The 13,528-nt window shown below is 51.5% G+C and overlaps 1 protein-coding gene across 2 annotated transcripts; it reads right to left on the bottom strand.

Annotated features, from left to right (window-relative positions):
- Window positions 1-440: 440 nt before the first annotated feature.
- CCDC42 (coiled-coil domain containing 42) lies at window positions 441-12,906 on the bottom strand. 2 transcript variants are annotated; one of them, XM_061176239.1, is made up of 7 exons: window positions 12,824-12,906; window positions 12,413-12,518; window positions 12,000-12,104; window positions 9,399-9,596; window positions 4,975-5,196; window positions 4,703-4,861; window positions 441-616 (listed from the first exon to the last, which is right to left on the bottom strand). In XM_061176239.1, exons 1-7 carry the CDS (start codon window positions 12,904-12,906, stop codon window positions 539-541), a joined length of 951 nt encoding a protein of 316 aa, XP_061032222.1. In that variant the 3' UTR covers window positions 441-538. The 2 variants fall into 2 exon arrangements, with proteins under 2 accessions (XP_061032222.1, XP_061032223.1); XM_061176240.1 differs by lacking the exon at window positions 4,975-5,196.
- Window positions 12,907-13,528: the final 622 nt, after the last annotated feature.

Raw genomic sequence — 13,528 nt, 5'->3', positions numbered from 1 at the left:
ACAGCAGGGCTTCCTCCCGAGGTCAGGGAAGAAAGAGTTCCTAACTTACCACTTCCGGTGCTCTGACCCAGGAAGCTGCCTTCATGGTTTCTAGTGAGTCTTTGCACCCCAGCTGGAAACACCAACTTAAAAAAAAAAAAATGGAAGTGGTAGAGGAAAGAAGGGTCCTATGTACTCACCCCGCTGTGTGTTGCCACGTGGATACTTCCTGTGTAAACTGCAAAGCCTAAGAGATACCAGACCTGGGCAGCCTAAGTGACCAGCTTCAAGAGGGGGTGCTTTGGGGGATTCTCCCCTCAGTGGACCCTCTTCCCCGTGAATAAACCACCAAAAACAGAGAGAGAACTTAGGAACAAACTTCTAATAGAATTTAATGTTTCCAGGGATGGGACGGGCTGCGGCCTGAGGGGAAAAACAGGGATTTCCGAAAGGCACAGCGGTCCCAGAGGGCTGGACTGGGCTGACTGGACGGCAAGGTCACCGGGAACTTTCTCTCTCCCTTCTCTGTCTCAGAACATTCTGGAACCATGGCTGCTCCTTAAACCCGGACTTGCTGCTGCTCCTTCTTCTTCACCTCTGCCCAGATGTCTGACAGGTCCTGGATAAACTGCTGGATCTAGCAAGGCCAGGGGACCGCAGTTAATCCCAGCAGGCGACAAGCCACCCATCCAAAAATGTCCTGGTATAACCTGCTTGCAAGGAGTCACCATTTCCTGTGACCGACTTTCCCTCATTTGACAATTATTCTAGTTGACATGGAGAATGAGGCTTAGCAGACTAGAAGCAATGAACATGGATGGAGTTGGGAACCCCTAGAGGAAGACGCAGTGAAAGGATGAAGTACAGGCTGACAGTCTAACAAAGGGAGACAAAGCGAGGATCCTGAGAGGACTCAGAGGCTACGCGCACTTAGCAGGAAGCGGTCAGCCAGGGTCAGGGCAGACAGCTCTCCACTATTTAAAAGCCTTCAAGGAGGTCATTTGCTTGAAACCCAGAACTGATGCTCGTTGTGATAATCTTGAGTCATCAAGGGAAGTTTAAATTCTGTTCACTAACTTTTGTTGTAAAGAACATGCAATCAGTATGACACAGTGGAAAAAGCACAGCCTCACAAGTCAGAAGACCTGGGGTCCTGCAACCTAAGCACCCATCAGCAGATGAATGGATAAAGAAGACGTGGTATACACACACACACACACACACACACACACACAATGGAATATTACTTGCCATAAAAAAGAATGAAATAATGCCATTTGCAGAAACATGGATGGACCTAGAGATTATCATACTAAGTGAAGTAAGTCAGACAGACAAATATTATATGGTATCACTTATATGTGGAATCTAAAAAATAGTACAAATGAACTTATTTACAACACAGAAACAGACTCACAGACAGAAAACAAACTTATGGTTAACGAAGGGGAAAGTGGGGGGAGGGATAAATTGGGCATATGGGATTAACAGATGCACACTATCATATATAAAACAGTGAAACAATAAGGATTTACTGTAGAGCACAGGAAACCACATTCAATATCTTATAAAAAACTATAATGGAAAAGAATTGGAAAAAAGAATATGGATATATACATATATACGTATAAATGAATCACTTTGCTGTACATCTGAAACTACCACAATATTGTAAATCAACTATACTTCACTTTAAAAAAGGATGACGACCTGGGGTCCTGATGCAGCTCTGGGGAAATCACTTCATCTTTCTGGGACTCAGTTTCTTTATCTTTAAAAAGGGAAGAGGGAGAAAAGGCTGGCCTAGATGGCCTTTAAGATCTCAGTCCTAAAATTTCTCCTTTTCAAGAATGTTCCTAAAGATGGGGCTACACAGACTGTCCAACACTCTCAAAAACCCAGTTAGTTGCTAATACTGTTACTATTACCAACATAATTCCTATTTTGCAAGAGAGGAAAGAAACAAACAGTGACTGATTTAGAGCAACTTTCCCAAGGTTACAGAGATGACAAGTCCAGTATCTCCCAAACTATGTTCTTGTAGTAAGTAATCACCTACCCCAAAAAGGGTCTGTGGTCAAGTAAGTTTTAGAAACTTTATCTGCTTGGAGAGTCTCAGGGCAGAACCATAGCAAAGGCACTGTGAAGTCCTGTATTTTAAAACCAGCCAACTTTGTTTAACTTGAGTTTTCTGAATTTTTTAGACCGTAGAGTCCGTTTATTTCCCTGGAGGAAACTTACTACCATCTTGGGATTCTAGGATTTGCCAAGCACGGTTTGGAAAATGCTGCTCCAGACAGTTTGGGCTTTATTCAGAAATAATAATGCTCGACCTTCTGCACACAGTATACTGGACGCAAATCGTCTTGGCCTTTTGCAAAATCACTTTCCCTGAGTGGTACCTTGTTCCTGATTCTAAATAAGTGGCTGCTTTCTGAAGCCCATGCGTGGATCTGTTGGAGGGACGCTGATGAGAACATCATTCACTGAGTGTCTCTGAAGCCTCCTTGAAAATTTTCAGCTAGAGGTTAAGTGCTGGGAAAGTTTTGCTCTTTCTGAAGAAACCATGTGTTTTCTTATTTTGGTACAAGAACTACGTGTTGCTTTTCCTTCTGGTTACCAGGAAGCTCAGAGCCAACTACTGTCCCTGTTGAACTACTGTCCTCTGTAATCCAAGAATCCAGAGTCCATACGTCTCTCTCTTGCCTTGACCTCAGATTTTAACTTATATTTTCCCAGGTCTTTATTTTTCTTTTTTCAGGCTACTTAATCATGTGTGTGTAGGCTCATATCCTACAGGAATGAAGTGGAATATTTAAAAATAACATTTGGGCAATATGAGGAATTCCTATCGAAGCAAATCAAGGTTGAGAACAGGAATTCCCTGGTAGTCCAGTGGTTAGGACTCGGCACTTTCACTGCTCGATGCTGGGGGCCTGGGTTCGATCCTTGGTGGGGGAACTAAGATCCCACAAGCCGTGCAGCCAAAAAAAAAAAGAGGTTGAGAGGGAGTCCGAAAGCTCAGAATTTGGAGTGGATGTACTGTAAGCTATGGTCTGAGCAGGCGATGCTCGGTCAGGGCCCATGGGCTGGAGATCACCTCCTCCTGCCCCATCTTTCTTTACAACAGCTAAAGGAGAGGGATCTGAGGACGGCTGGGCGTCCTGAGACCCTACTGCCGGGGAGAGGGGTCTGCAAGGCCAAAACTCTTTTTATAATAATACTAAGATGTTACTTGTCTTTTTGCTCTTATTTTCTCAAGAGTCTACAAGGTCTTTTACCAGAGTGGGATGTTCCCGTGAGTAGGCTATCACGACAGGCTGAATGCAGAAGCAGGTGTGAGAATCCACCTGTCCTCCAGGAAGCCAGGCATTCAAGGGATTTGCAAGTGTCAAATAATGCCACTCATCCCATAAAATACTTTTTGAAAACGTGTTTTTCATTAAAAATGCTATTTGTGTTAATGTGCTTCTTACTGTCATTTTTAAATGAATTATTTTTAATTTTTCTGCTTGAGTTTCTAATAAGGTAAACATCAGTTGATAGAGCCCATATAAACAAAAGCTCTTTGAGGGTCTTCAATAAATTTTATGAGTGTAAAGGTATCCTGCTACCAAAAAACTTTGAAGATCGCTATTTCAGAACAACTTTGCTTACAAATTCCCTTTACAGTCTTTGGACTGTTAATAATTCTGCTCTAATATGCCTTACAATGCAGGCTGATTCTTTGGTTTAAGGAAATCCTACTTCCTGGCTGGTCAGTGGGTGAAATTCTTTACATTTCATGAGTTTCACCATTTTTTTTTTTTTTAAACAGAGGAAGCACCTCTCAGTCAATTGCTTTGATCGGCTTGTGTTTCATATTCATTCACCAAATACTTATTGAGTGCCTGCTATCTGCCTGGCATTGTTCTAGATGCTGGGGATACAGCAGGGAACAAAGCAAACAGAAATCCCAGCCTTTAGCAGCCTACTTTCTACTATTTCATGGCAGAGCTAAAGGCTTTTGCCAAAAAGGATAAATAATTAGTCATGGTTCTCTGCATGTTACAAGAAGCACGGCTAATGCATCTGCTAGTGCAGTTTCCCAAATCGCGGGATGCGGGTACCTTTGGTCAGAAATGAGACAATTTCAGGTGGCACACGGATATGGCATCCAATAGCTTTGAATCATACAGTGAAAAAGTCATTTCCTTTCAATTACTTCAAAGAGAAAACCTCAGAATGGTACTAATATGACTCTGACACTTCCCTGCCCTTGCTGATTTCCCTGCCCTTGCTGATTTCCCTCCCCGCACCACCCGCCATTTTCTCTTTTCCCCAAGCGTGGGGGTCAGTCACAAGCCTTCAGCATCTCACTAGAACTTAATAAGACTGTTTCGTGTAACTAATGAATGCAGTAGTGGGTCCCTGCTACTGCCCGTGTTGATTGGGGCCAACAGAGCCTTAGCGCTAATGCAGTGGTTCTCAAAGTGTGGAACCCAGACCAGCACCATCACCTGGAAACTTGCTGAAAATGGAAATTCATGGCTTTTCATCTCAGACCCACCGAGTCTGAGACGCCGGGGGTGGGATCCAGCAATACGCCCCAGCCCCCAGGTGATTCTGATGCTGTGAAAGTTTGAGAACCACTACTCTGTAGGAATCATGCCTCTGCTCAACCCATGGAGAACCGTCGTGGCTCAGTCGAGCCAGCTGGCCGGGCACTTGGGCCTCCTCTTACCGTGTCCAGCTGTTTGTGTGTGTCCTCCAGGGACACGAGGCTCGCCTCCTTCAGCTGCTTGCTCACGATCTGGAAGAGGTTCAGCGTTGCCATCTTAATGGTGCCAAGCAAGAGGGTCTTCTTGGCGGCGGTGTTCTGGATGTGTGCCCAGCGAGATTCCTGGGGAGGAGAATGAGGGCGGGGCGTGAGCGCTAGGAGAGAGAGAGTGTGTGTGTGTGTGTGTGTGTGTGTGTGTGTGTGTGTCTCTTACCCACCCGCCCCGGGGCGCTCACCCAGATGATGACGTCGCTGCGGGCGCGGTCGAAGCGCATCTGCAGGCGCGCCAGCTCGTTGTTATGCTGCAGGATCTCGTCGTCCTTCTCCTCCTTGTAGCGCGCCAGCCGGGCCTTGGCGCGCTCGACCTTCTCCTGGCCCTCCTGCGCCGACTGCATGAGGTCCTCGTGCATGCTCACCAGCGTCTTGTAGCGCGCGATCACCTCGTGGATCTCTTCGAACTGCGGCGGGGATGGGCGGGGGGGAGGCGTGGGGGGGCGTGGGGGGGAAGGGACGGACTCGGACCCGTGCACCGCCGCCCCGGGGGCCCGACCCCACTCTGCGCCCTCCACTCCCAGCCTTGATGCCTCTGCCCGGCAGGGAGGCCCTGGGCCACGGGGCAGAGGCTGTGAGGCCCTTGGAGTCCCCCTGCGCTCCTCCTGAGTTGGTATGGGCCGTGGGCCACGTGTTGGGAGCACGTGCATCTAGACCCAGGGCACTCAGTCTTGCCTGCAGGTTATTAGAATCACCTGGGAGCGTTAACAAAGACACGTGCCAGGCTCCACCCTCAGAGACCCGGATTAATAAACCGCTCTGAAGGTTCCCCAGCTGAACAGGAGATAAGAAAGCCAGACCCTGCTTTTAGGAAGCCTTACAACTTGGGGTGGCGGGGTAGGACAGACAGACAAGTAAATAGTCAGTTACAACACAGAGTGATGAGCCCTCTCGGTGACTGGGGGATGGGCTGCAGGCGACTGCTGGGTAGCATCTTCAGCCTGGTGCTCATTTGTTCAACAGGGGCTGAGGCCTCCCTCCGGCGGGGGCTGGAGAGGGTGGGTGCCAGTGGGGCAGGTGGCTGGCCAGGCTCAGCTGCCCCGTCAGCCACAGTGCAGAGCCACGCTGCTCTGGCCCTAACTCAGCAGAACAGAAGCCCTGTAACCCTCCCTCTCTAGAAGGCGCTGTGAGCACCAGCTCCAGCATGCCAACTCACGTCCCGGGGGCGTTATCAACACGTGACTTCCAGCCACCCAGGGGACACTCCCTGAGTTGTCTCTCCATCTCATGACATTTCCAGTGATGGATTGGTGTTCCGGGAACTGGCCTTTCCCCAAATACATCCTCTGTGGGCAAGGCCCACTTAACCCAGCATTAGAGGAGATGGGGACAGCCAGAAAAGGCTTCCTCAGGAAAAGGATGGTTAAAATGAGACCAGAGGTATGAAGAGAAGATGGGCAGGCCAAGGCAGGTGGGGGAAAGTGAGGAAGTAGTACAGGTAGACGGAACAGCCTGGGTAAAGATGATGGGGTATGTGTGGCATATCCAGGATGAGCAAGAGAGTTTAATATGAATGGCCTGAGTTCAAGATGGGGAGGGAGAGATCACCCTGGAGAAGTTAAAAAAGTGCCCAGTAAACCCTGAGGAGTGTGAACTTCATCCACTGAAGGAGAGAGCAGAGAGAGAACTTCCTGTCTGCATTTCTGAGAGATGCAATGGTATACAACAGCTAAAACGAATGGGATACATCAGAGCAACCAGGAGCACCTCTCCAAAACTGAACGCTGATGTCAGAAGGTCTCAGGTGCCAACTTGAAGAGGCTCCCACTGTCCAAAGATGGGACCCTTTGAACATCAGTAAGAATAAGTGCAAAGGATTGAACCATATCAAATGTGTTGTTCGCAGTGATACTAACAACATTACAGGGCACTTTTCAGAGGATGCTGGAGAACCAACTCATTATTCTGAAGACTGTAAATAAAGAGTCAAGCATTTAACAAGATTTTTCTTTAAGGCCCACCTAGTCATCAAATAGTTGATGACGGGAAGATTCTCTTTATGAAGTCCTTTTCCTGATGGTAGTATTCCAGCTAATATGTGAAGAGGGGGACTTAGAACATTTCCAGCACCCTAGAAGGATCTTTGGCCCCCTTTCAGTCAGCACCTGCCCCGAGGAAACCAGAATTGTGACTTCTATCCCCAACGATTCATTTTACCTGTTTTTAAACATATCAGTGGAATCATACAGTATGTCCTCTTTCATGTCTGGCTTCTTTTGATCAGCATAGTAATAATGTCTGGGACACTGGAGAAACACATCAACCAAATGCAGTTTGGGGACCTTATTTGGACCCCGACTGGAACAAACCAGCTGTACAAAAAGCATTTGTGCAATAACTGGGGAAATTTTGACGTCGGCTGGATATAGGTATTGTGGCTATGTTAAAAAGAGCTCTTTTAGAGCCATATAATGAAATACTTACGGATGAAAAAAATATCATTTGCATCAAAATGGCAGAGATGGGGATCTGACAATGAGCTTATGATTGCTGGAATTAGGTGATGAGTAATGGGCATTCAATAGACTATTTTCTCTGCTTTTGTCTATGTCTGAAATTTCCCATGATACAAAGTTTTTGTTTTTTTTTAAATCATTGATTGGAAAAAAGAAGCCATAAAAGGACATGTACATACGATTCATAGTTTATGGATAATGTAAACTGTGGCCCAAAATAACAACAAGCCTGAGAATGAGAAGCTTAAAAATCTGGATTACTGGTTACCTCTGCGGAGAGGAGAAGAATGGTGTTTGGAAGGGGGGCACACTGGGGGTTTCAATTACCAGTTGTGTTTTATTTTAGAAAAAAAAGGGGCAAATTGGGGGAAATACTAAGATTCGACGAAGCTGTGGTGAGTACTTGGGTGCTGTTATATATTTATGTATACTTTTCAGTACACTTAAAATATTTTGAAAGAAATAAAGGACGAGGAAAGAGAAAGAGATTGGGATCCCACTGGCTGTAGAATGCTGGACAGACTGGTGGCGAGGAATAACGCAGAGCTGAACTCCTGATGAGGTCCATTGGTGGTCTGGATGAGGAAGGGGCAGGGGCTGGATTCCAGAAATACTTAGGAGGCAGAATAGACCAGATCTGCTGATTGATGGCTGCGGGGAGGGAGGGAGAAGGAGGAGGAGTCCAGGAAGAAGCCGGAGTTCTGGCGAGGCTGTGGGTGGGTGGTCTTGCCATTCACCAGCACCGGACCCACCAGCAGCGGCGCTGGCCTGGGGATGGCAGGAAGCAGTTGTGGACTCAATAAATTAGATGTAGGGGCCTGAAGCTTAGGAGGGAGCTCCAGGCCAGAGAGATCCAGGCCAATCTCCTCCATTCTAAGACACATTTTACTAGCTCTAAATTTGAGTCGTGTCCTATAATCTATCTGCTGCTTTAATATACTAGTCTTCTCTCACTCCCCCACCTCCCCCAAAACCCAATTATTAAATGAACAATTTATCATACAGTAGGTAGTACCTTAGAATGCAGGAAGTAACACAGACTTGGGACTCACGCATAAATAAATTAGGTTAGTGGTTCTGTATGGAAATTGCCAGGACTTTTTAAAAAGTTGTGCATCCTTTGTCTCCTTGTGCCCCCCACAGGACATGGATTCACACCCCAGAGGGCACACCTCATACCTCTCTCCACCCTGGTGAAGGGCGGGCCCTGCTGCTGTCACATGGGAGGATGGGGGACATAGGTGGATGGCCGTTGACATGGGTGACATCCATCAGAGGGAGAAAAGTGCAGGGTGTGGGACAAAGACCCGAGGAACTTAAGGAGGAGGAGCCCCAGAGGAGCCTGAGGAGGAAGGGCCAGAGGTAGCCTGAAAGTAGAAGGAGGGAGGAGTCCCAGAGGAAAGGGCACACGTATGTTTCAAGCAGGAGCATGGACAGTGTCAAATGCTCCAGAAAGCATGGGTGGGCAGAGGGCAGACAAGTTCCCTTAGCTCTGGCAACAAGGCAACTTTCTGAAGAGCAGTTGTCAGTGGCTTTGTGGGGCCCACCGAAGGGTGGTTAGAAGCAAGGGCTCTGCCACTTATAAGCTGTGCATCCCTGAGCAGGTTACCTAACCTCTCTGAGCCTCCGCTTCTTCCGCGTAACAGGGTGAAATGATGGCTTTCCCCTGGGGGCTAGCGAGTGGACTGAGCAAGGCTACGCTTGCAGCACCCACCCAGCCCAGGGCCCAGCACATGCTAAGTGCCCAGCTCTGCACAAGGCTGGCGCTTTCTCTGCCCATTTACTCTCAAGTAAACTAAAGAACACCAGGGAGGAGGGGAAGCAGGGAGAGTGTGGGTCACATCCGACGCAGGCCAAGCTGATCGTTGGTGCTCCAAAACAAAACCTCACTCCTAGACACAGACACGGGACCCATGTAGAGACAGGTCCACAGATGTCACGCACACAGACAAAGATACACCACCAGGTCCCCACCCTTGAGAAATGAGTCCAGCCTCGCCAGGGGCCTCTGCCAGCTGCCCTCCTTGGCTGGAGGCCTCTCCCCAGAGCAGGTGACCATCGGTGCCGAGGGGCCCCAATCCCCCCAGAGCCCAGGCCCCTGGGGAAGAGTAGGTGGGCCTGGAACCTCCCACCCCCCTCAGCCCTCCACGCACCTCGGAGTTCTCCACCACCTTCTCCAGGTACTTGTTGAAGATGGAGTATTCCTGCAGCTTGGCGCTCAGCCGCTGGTGCTCCAGCCGCAGGGCCGCCATCTCCTGCTTGGCCTTGGCCAGCTCGCGTGTGCACTGCCTCTTGAGTTCTCGCTCCTTGTTGGCCTTCTTCAGGGCCCGGATCCGTTTCTGGTCGTTCTCCTGGGGCCAGGGAGGTGAGGCCCATCGGGTGTGGGTCCTACCCTCCCTGGGGCCCAGGCTGGTGGGGCTCCCACAAGGCCTCTGTCCACCCTGAGGGTGGACGGGGGTGGCCAGGCTGCCCATGTGGCGGATGAGGTGTAAGGAAGAGCATCTCCAGGGTTATTTGAAGCTGGTTGAGGGGCTTTCTATGGACTGAGGAGGCTGAGAGGACAGAGATTTAATCCAACATCAGAAGGTGGCCTTACGCGGACGAGACAGGAAGTGATCCTGACTCTGCGGGATTTGAGCTCTGGAAGCCCCACGCCCCACTGGGCTCAGTGTCTGGAGAGAACTCAAACCCGGGGAAGGCTGGGAAAATCTTCTGATAAAGTTTCCGTCTCTATTCTTTTTTTTTTTTTTTTGGCCGTGCCGCTCCTCTCGCGGGATCCTAGTTCCCCGATCAGGGATCGAACCGGAGCCCCCTGCAGTGGAAGCGCGGAGTCCTAACCGCTGGACCACCAGGGAAGGTCCCTCATCTCTATCCTTAGTGGTGGCCATTTGTCACAGGGCAGAGTCCTGGGCCCAGACTTGGGGAGCCCAAATTTTCTCCTGATTTGGTGCCTCAGCTTCTCCAATTGTAGAAATGAGAGGCAGGAGCCCCTCTCTTCCTTTCAAAAGCTGGGGCAACCCTGCTGGAGCTCTAGGGAGACGAGCTAGGAGGTGGGCCTAGTCCGGAGGGCCTGGTGGGACAAGGCCATTCCGGAGAAGATGTTCCTGTAGCTCAAGCCTGGCATCAGGTGGGGACAGGAGGAGATGATGCAGGCAGTTCAATGCCCAGAAAGAAAAACATGAGGCTCAGCTGCTGCAATTGGGCTGATCCCGTCCTCCTTCCTTCCTTGGGAGGACAAGCTCTCCTCCCAAGATGAGGGGCAGACCTCTCACACTGCGTGTGTGTGGCTCCTTTCCCCCTTCAGGGGCTGCGGTGATTCCACACAGATGGGTGCCCGTGGTGGTGGCATTTGGAAGACGTGGAAGAAGGCACCCGGAGGATTTGCATTCTGCCCTGTGGGTCCAGGAGAGGACAGAGGGGCCCCAAACCAGTGGTTTCCAAGTCCAGCTGGGCATCACAATCCCCTGGGGATACTTTTAACAATACAGTCGACTGGGCCTGACCTCAGGCCTGCTGAAAGCAAGGAGAGGGGAGGGGCCCAGGGTCCGTATCTGTAACAAGCTCTCCAGGATTCTGACGATTTGCGGAACCCCTCACCCCCAAATCTCCTGCCACCCTAAGCACTCCATGAGCTTTTCTCTGGCCAGTAAGAAAGACTGGACCTCTGGAGAATAATGCCTGGTCTATCAGCTTCCTTTCCCACCTGGTTTAGGCACAGAGAGAGACAGAGATGCTTGAGAACAGGACTGCCCTGTAGCAGAGGCCAGAGGTTACCCCCTGGGGCTGGGCCAGCCCTTCAAGGCTCGGCAGGTGCCCGGTTGGAGCCAGTCTGGAGAAATCTGGATTTTAAAATGGTTAAATCCCTCCTCTCAGGACACACTGAGAGGGGTTGCCTCGGAGGGGACTCCAGTACCTGGTTCTTCAGTGCCCCCTGCCTGGGCCTTCAGTGCGAGGATGGAGGGGTAGGGTGAGCTGGGGGAACTAAAACCCTGTCTGGGGGCTTCCCTGGTGGCGCAGTGGTTGAGAATCCGCCTGCCGATGCAGGGGACACGGGTTCGAGCCCTGGTCCAGGAAGACCCCACATGCCGCAGAGCAACTAAGCCCATGCGCCACAACTACGGAGCCTGTGCTCTAGAGCCCTTGAGCCACAACTACTGAGCCCATGTGCCGCAACTACTGAAGCCCACGCGCCTAGAGTCCGTGCTCCGCAATGAGAAGCCACCGCCATGAGAAGCCCGCGCACCGCAATGAAGAGTAGCCCCCGCTCGCCGCAACTAGAGAAAGCCCGCGCACAGCAGCGAAGACCCAACACAGCCAAAAATAAATAAATAAAATAAATAAATAAAAATAAAAAATAAAACCCTGTCTGATTCATCTTTGTATCCCCAAGTGCCTGGCCCTAACCGTGGCACATTCATTCATTTATTCATCATCCATCATTCATTCATTCACTGGATAAACTGTGTGTGCCAACCACAGGCAAGGAAATAGGAAACAGCAATCTAGAGGGGGCAGAGACTGACAGGGCAGCAGGAAACTGTCAATACAAACAGAGCAATAGGAGGGGGAGATACAGGGGAAAGCCCCAGGCACTGGTGAGCACCAAGGAGACCTCTAACCCAGGGTGAGGAGTCAGGGAAATCGAGGATGAGGAGGGAGGGGGAAGAGGTGGAGAAGGTGGGGAGTGGGAGGAGGGGCAACTTGACCAGCTGCAGTGTGACACCCCTGTGGCAGCAGGCCACACCCCTCCGTACCTGGATGAACTGCTCAAACTTCTGTATGTGGGCTTTCAGCTGGGCCTCCTTGACTCCCAGCTCCTCCCAGCGCAGGTTCAGGGTTTCCATTCTGCGCTGAAATGTCTAGGGGTGAGGGGGAGCAGAGAGGTCAGGAGGACCCCCGAATGGGAACCGAGGAAGGCCCCAGCATCCCCTGCCCTAGAGCCCCTATCCCCAGGGGCCCACTTTCCACCCCACGTCTGGTTCAGAGCAGAGCATCGCAGGACACTGGTACCCCAAGACTCGGATCCCTGCTGCGCTGTGCAGAGGAAACACAGGACCACCACCCACGACGCCTGGCTCTAGCCACCACCGCCCACAAAGCAGAGGGCCGTCCTCAGGCTCTCCCTGAGCCCTGAGCCCTCCCCGCACCCAACCCTTGAGTCTCCCACCTCCTTCTTCTGCTGCATGGCATGGTGCATGATCTTGGCCTCTTTCTTCTTCTCCAGTAGCCGGATGGATGGGGAGTCTGAGTGGTCCTCAATGCTGGGGAACTTCCTGCCCAAGACACAGGCAAGAGGGACTGTGGACTCAGCACCTGGGGCAGCCCGGGACCGGGAGGAACCCGTGGAGACAGGCACCCATGGGGAGGGAAGGCGCCCTACCCCATCTGAGCGAAAAGAACGGTGTGCTGATAGGGGGAGAAGGCCGAGCTGGGGAGCGAGCTGGGGGGCAACCTGGGGCCGGGGATGGGCGGGATTGGTGCCGGGGTGATTTGGGGTGCTGGGTTATAGGAGCGGGGGGACAGGTGGGAAGGTGGGGCACCGGGTGGGCACGGTGGTCCCAGGCCCTCCGACACTCACTGCAGCAGCTGCAGCAGCCGTTCCCCATACTGCAACCGGAAGTACTCGGCCAGATCCTCCTCCTCCATGATGCCCAGACTCATGGCGGCGGTGACCTAACGGCCCAGCGGCCGAATCTTCACAGTGAAACGGGGGTGGCGGAGCTCAGGGGTGGTGGCAGGGCTTGCTTCTCCCCTCCTCCTGCTTTTCAGGGTCCCACAGAGGGTGGGTGTCTGAGAGATTCAGGGAAGACGGCTGCAGGCTGCCTATCGGAAGCTCAGGATGTGTCGGGAAGGTGCTGGGAGATCTGGTTACCTAGCAACAGGTCTCTGGGTTCTGTGAACCACAAGCGGAACCCAGACTTTGCCCTTTGACCCCTGTCCACACTGACCCCACTCTGGCTGGGGTCTGGCTCTCTGCTCCTGCATTTATCCCTCAGGAACTCTGGGAAGAAGTTCGGCCTGATTTGATGCTGGTGCCGGGGCCCCGGGAGGCAGGGGCTGGGCGTCCATGGCTGAGAAAGGGGGGTTTTGGTAGAGGCATGTTTTTGCAGGGCAGCCCTGCCCGGCGGGGGGGGGGGGTCCCTCCTGGGCTCAGGTGTGTGTGTGAGGGCGAGGCAGGGGGCTGGGGCTGGGACAGATGGTCGAGGAGGAAAGAACTGAAGGAAGCTGTTTAGCTGAGGCAGGGGTAGGGGTGGACAGAGGCGCATGGGGCCTGTGGGAGGAA

Source organism: Eubalaena glacialis, chromosome 19 (assembly GCF_028564815.1).
Source record: "Eubalaena glacialis isolate mEubGla1 chromosome 19, mEubGla1.1.hap2.+ XY, whole genome shotgun sequence".
Taxonomy (NCBI): domain Eukaryota; kingdom Metazoa; phylum Chordata; class Mammalia; order Artiodactyla; family Balaenidae; genus Eubalaena; species Eubalaena glacialis.
This window is presented reverse-complemented; position numbering and strand designations above follow the sequence as displayed.